This window comes from Dermochelys coriacea, chromosome 2 (genome assembly GCF_009764565.3).
Source record: "Dermochelys coriacea isolate rDerCor1 chromosome 2, rDerCor1.pri.v4, whole genome shotgun sequence".
Taxonomy (NCBI): Eukaryota; Metazoa; Chordata; order Testudines; family Dermochelyidae; genus Dermochelys; species Dermochelys coriacea.
This window is the reverse complement of record NC_050069.1, coordinates 78,155,364-78,161,363: the sequence shown is the minus strand read 5'-3', so window position 1 is coordinate 78,161,363 and position 6,000 is coordinate 78,155,364. Positions and strand designations below refer to the sequence as shown.

The following is a 6,000-nucleotide window of genomic DNA, read 5'->3' as shown; positions in this document are numbered from 1 at the left end:
TAACCTCAGTGATGCAGGACTGTGCCCTTGATTTGCTCTGATCACTGACAACACACCTTGAGAGACTTTGGAGAAAATGCTAATTGAAACTTCAGTTTTAATTTGCACATCCTTCAAAAAAAAAAAAAAAAAAAAAAACAAAACAGCATATTTATAGGGTGCATGGCTCTTAGAGGCGTGGTGTTTTAGCCACACAGGAGCTTTTTCTCTAATACATGCTAAATGTTTTGTACTCTGCAACAAACAGCTGCTCATGTCATTTTAAACACTCTGCAACTATGGGAAACTAGCAAAAACAACAAAAGCATCATGCACATGGGAATAGATGGAGGGTGAAGGGGGAGACAGTTTAAGCAGAGGGCAAGAAGCCCCACTATAGGTCCCAAGTCAACAAGCTGTATACTATTTGTTGCAACAACATCCATTTAAATAGCGGCTTACTCAGAATTTCAGGGGGGAATACAGTCTGGAAACCATCAAAATACAACACCAAAACCAAACTCAAGATTTATCAGAGCTGTGTATTTTCAACATTACTTTACAGTGCAGAATGCTGGGGAATGAGAAAGTATGACATGTCCAAATTGTCTTCATTCCATACAACCCACCTCAGAAAAATCTTCTATATCTTTTGGCCCAGAACAATCTCAAACCAAGATCTATTGATACAGTGCAGCCAAGAGGATATGAGCACCATCATTGCCAGAAGGCGTTGGAGATGGATTGGCCATGTTCTTCAGATGGAAGCTGATTCCATCACCAGAGTAGCAATAAGATGGACACCTGAAGGCAAGCGAAAACAAGGCTGCCCGAAAATAACATGGTGAAGAGCTGTGGAAGATGAGCTGAAAAACCTGGGGCACAGCTGGGGAACCATTGAAAGACTTGCCAGAAACAGATAGGAGTGGAGGAGCTTCATCACTGCCCTAAATGCCAGAGGCGTAATGGGAACATGATGATGATGAATCACCGGTAGAGTTTAAATGGTTAGGACACTGGCATTCAAGTACTTTCCCTATGAACCACCATAGAAACTTCACCAAAATGTGCTGCTGCCACATGATCATTTATATAACTAAATATATGCAGTTTATTTCACTGATGGTTTGGATGGTGTCTCTTGAGGAACGCAAGACTAATTACTTAGATTTCAAATTCTTTGGGACAGAGACTGCAGCTTTGTATATGTTTATACAGAACCTAGCATGATTCAACCCCAATCCTGATAGAGGCTTCTGAGCACCACTGAAATATAAATATTAAGTAAGTACTGTTTGAATACAGTTAGCACAAGATACTTATTGAAGTCTGCATTGTGAGAGTCAAACATTCTTTTTAACAAGTTCATGCTCCATTAGGTATTCTATCAAAGGACAGGTGAGGGAACCAGGAAAACTGTATAGAAAGTGGACAGTGGGTGGGCTGTTTAGAAAAGGTTACATTCAGAAGTCTGGTACCATTACATTATTCGCAAAAAAGAAAAGGAGTACTTGTGGCACCTTAGAGACTAACAACTTTATTAGAGCATAAGCTTTCGTGAGCTACAGCTCACTTCATCGGATGCACTTGGTGGAAAATACAGAGGGGAGATTGATATATATACACACACACACACACACACACACACACACAGAACATGAAACAACGGGTTTATCATACACACTGTAAGGAGAGTGATCACTTAAGATAAGCCATCACCAGCAGCGGGGGGGGGGGGGGGGAAAGGAGGAAAACCTTCCATGGTGACAAGCAAGGTAGGCTATTTCCAGCAGTTAACAAGAATATCTGAGGAACAGTGGGGGGTGCGGTGGGGGGGAGAAATAACATGGGGAAATAGTTTTACTTTGTGTAATGACTCATCCATTCCCAGTCTCTATTCAAGCCTAAGTTAATTGTATCCAGTTTGCAAATTAATTCCAATTCAGCAGTCTCTCGTTGGAGTCTGTTTTTGAAGCTTTTTTGTTGAAGGATAGCCACTCTTAGGTCTGTAATCGAGTGACCAGAGAGATTGAAGTGTTCTCCGACTGGTTTTTGAATGTTATAATTCTTGACGTCTGATTTGTGTCCATTTATTCTTTTACGTAGAGACTGTCCAGTTTGACCAATGTACATGGCAGAGGGGCATTGCTGGCACATGATGGCATATCACTCCAATGAGAGACTGCTGAATTGGAATTAATTTGCAAACTGGATACAATTAACTTAGGCTTGAATAGAGACTGGGAATGGATGAGTCATTACACAAAGTAAAACTATTTCCCCATGTTATTTCTCCCACCCCACCCGACCCCCCACTGTTCCTCAGATATTCTTGTTAACTGCTGGAAATAGCCTACCTTGCTTGTCACCATGAAAGGTTTTCCTCCTCCCCCCCCCCCGCTGCTGGTGATGGCTTATCTTAAGTGATCACTCTCCTTACAGTGTGTATGATAAACCCATTGTTTCATGTTGTGTGTGTGTGTGTGTGTGTGTGTGTGTGTGTGTGTGCGTGCGTATATATCAATCTCCCCTCTGTATTTTCCACCAAATGCATCCGATGAAGTGAGCTTAGCTCACGAAAGCTTATGCTCTAATAAATGTGTTAGTCTCTAAGGTGGCACAAGTACTCCTTTTCTTTTTGCGAATACAGACTAACACGGCTGCTACTCTGAAACCTGTCATTACATTATTGTTTCTTAAATGAAACTCTAAAGATTTGCAAATCTGTTGTGTGCAGGTATTGTTTCCAAGGTGATTTCAAAGTTATTATTTTGAGTGCTTTCTTCTCCTTGAACAACCACCTTTACAGATTTCTTGGCAACCTGCTTCTGTTTTGCTTGGAGACTACTCTCCAAAGACACACTTTCTTGAGGAGTGCATTCCATAGTGCTTAACCTCTCCTGGCAGCATTTTGGATAGTTCTTAAAGCATTCAAAAGTATCATTGCACTTTTCACAAGGGAAGTAAGAACATCCTTCCACAGTCTGCACCGAGTTACAGTTGGACTCATTTCTCCCTTTAAATGAATTCAGGCTGACTTCCAGAACTGACCTATAACTGCAGCTCTGTAGGGCCTTGAGGCAAAAACAAGTCCTGATGCATAATTGCTGGAGAACTCCAAAATCTCTGGCAAGGATGCTTCGGAAATTGGGCTTCAGAAGAAGATAGGTAACTGGGTTGTAGAGTGTTGAGGACTTTGCAAAGACAGCTGGCACAACAAAGGCTAGGGGAGGAATCCCTTCTATGGATCCAAAGGCTGCCCACATGGCTATGATGGCATATGGGCTCCAGGAAGCAAAAAATCCAATGCATACAGCAATGCTCATCTTGCAAAGAAAGGAAAGAGGAAAGAAGTGGTATTAGCTAAAACAGCATACGTGAGAAACATACTTCCAAACTAGTGTGGGCATAAGACATTATCATGACTAATGCATCTGCTGAAGTCTCTCTCTATACCTTCCTCATTTTTCATCTTGTCTACTCCGTACACAGCTATTCTGTACTTGGATAATTGTTTCAGATAAACAGCATAGCAGGCTCCATTGTATATGGAACTTTTTGAGGACAGCTCTAGCATGTTAAACCTATCTGTTTCTCATGTCAGAGAAAGGCAACCATTGCCCTTGTAAACACCTGAGGAAAAATGTAAAATCAGAGGAAATTCTCTTCTGACCATCAACAATAGATTTTTCTATTTCCTAGCCCAAATAAATCAATTTATGTGAACTTTACTGTGTGTATCATTCCTTTAGAGATAGAGTTAAAAAGAAAGAAGTTAAACTAAAATCTAATAAATCTATAAAACTTAATCTGAGGTGGCTCATCTCATCACCAGTATCCAGAATAAAGAATTCTATGGGAGTTGTACACAGGTAACTGATGGCTTAGTCAGGTCACTGGCTTTTAAAAACAGGTTTTAAAAATATTAAATGTATTTTTTAAAAAGCAGTTAAAAATATTTATACCAGCAGCTGACTCAAATGAATGAATTCATATGAACTGCTGTTGCACACTTGATTGATGAAGTTTTGAGAGCTGCTTTTAAAAAACATTGGGGGAAAAAACACCATTTTAAAAGTGTATATGTATAAAGCAAAAATATGAGAGTAAATACCAGAATTGGAATACAAACACCAAAAATCCCAGATATATTGTAAACTTTAATTCACACAGAGAGACCATAATCTACTATGAACCATTCTGAGCATCATTCAGAAATAAACTGTACTGAATACTTAAAAGATATATACAGAAAAGAATACTCAGATAAGTGTCAGATTTCCCAGCTATCTGAGACATCACCGACTTCCTGAGGAAACTACAATCCATTGGTGATCTTCCTAAAAACACCATCCTAGCCACTATGGATGTAGAAGCCCTCTACACCAACATTCCACACAAAGATGGACTACAAGCCGACAGGAACAGTATCCCCAATAACGTCACGGCTAACCTGGTGGCTGAACTTTGTGACTTTGTCCTCACCCATAACTATTTCACATTTGGGGACAATGTATACCTTTAAATCAGCAGCACTGCGATGGGTACCGCATGGCCCCACAGTATGCCAACATTTTTATGGCTGACTTAGAACAACACTTCCTCAGCTCTCGTCCCCTAATGCCCCTACTCTACTTGCACTACGTTGATGACATCTTCATCATCTCGACCCATGGAAAAGAAGCCCTTGAGGAATTCCACCCTGATTTCAACAATTTCCATCCCACCATCAACCTCAGCCTGGACCAGTCCACACAAGAGATCCACTTCCTGGACACTACGGTGCTAATATGCGATGGTGACATAAACACCACCCTATATCGGAAACCTACTGACCGCTATTCCTACCTACATGCCTTAGCTTTCATCCAGATCATACCACACGACCCATTGTCTACAGCCAAGCTCTACGATATAACCGCATTTGCTCCAACCCCTCAGACAGAGACAAACACCTACAAGATCTCTATCATGCATTCTTACAACTACAATACTCACCTGCTGAAATGAAGAAACAGATTGACAGAGCCAGAAGAGTACCCAGAAGTCACCTACTACAAGACAGGCCCAACAAAGAAAATAACAGAACGCCACTAGCCATCACCTTCAGCCCGCAACTAAAACCTCTCCAATGCATCATCAAGGATCTACAACCTATCCTGAAGGACGACCCATCACTCTCACAGATCTTGGGAGACAGGCCAGTCCTAGCTTACAGACAGCCCCACAACCTGAAGCAAATACTCACCAGCAACCACACACCACACAACAGAACCACTAACCCAGGAACCTATCCTTGCAACAAAGCCCGTTGCCAACTCTGTCCACGTATCTATTCAGGGAACACCATCATAGGGCCTAATCACATCAGCCACACTATCAGAGGCTTGTTCACCTGCGCATCTACCAATGTGATATATGCCATCGTGTGCCAGCAATGCCCCTCTGCCATGTACATTGGTCAAACTGGACAGTTTCTACGTAAAAGAATAAATGGACACAAATCAGATGTCAAGAATTATAACTTTCAAAAACCAGTCGGAGAACACTTCAATCTCTCCGGTCACTCGATTACAGACCTAAGGGTGGCTATCCTTCAACAAAAAAGCTTCAAAAACAGACTCCAACGAGAGACTGCTGAATTGGAATTAATTTGCAAACTGGATACAATTAACTTAGGCTTGAATAGAGACTGGGAATGGATGAGTCATTACACAAAGTAAAACTATTTCCCCATGTTATTCCTCCCCCCCACCCCACCCCCATTGTTCCTCAGATGTTCTTGTTAACTGCTGGAAATGGCCTACCTTGCTTGTCACCATGAAAGGTTTTCCTCCTTCCCCCCCCCCCCCCCGCTGCTGGTGATGGTTCATCTTAAGTGATCACTCTCCTTACAGTGTGTATGATAAAACCCATTGTTTCATGTTCTCTGTGTGTGTATATAAATCTCCCCACTTTATTTTCCACCAAATCCATCCGATGAAGTGAGCTGTAGCTCACGAAAGCTTATGCTCTAATAAA

General features: G+C 41.5%; 1 protein-coding gene across 14 annotated transcripts in view; it reads right to left on the bottom strand.

Moving 5' to 3' along the window:
* Nucleotides 1-851: 851 nt before the first annotated feature.
* LOC119852184 (opsin-5-like) overlaps nucleotides 852-6,000 on the bottom strand; it is an 85,673-nt gene continuing 80,524 nt past the window's right edge. For all 14 annotated transcript variants that reach the window (XM_043507929.1, XM_038393206.2, XM_043507924.1 and 11 more), the window contains 2 exons: nucleotides 2,665-3,305; nucleotides 852-1,463 (listed from right to left, as the gene is read on the bottom strand). In XM_043507929.1, coding sequence (XP_043363864.1) covers nucleotides 2,688-3,305 — 618 coding nt within the window. In that variant the 3' untranslated portion in view covers nucleotides 852-1,463; nucleotides 2,665-2,687. The remainder of the gene's footprint in view (nucleotides 1,464-2,664; nucleotides 3,306-6,000) is intronic.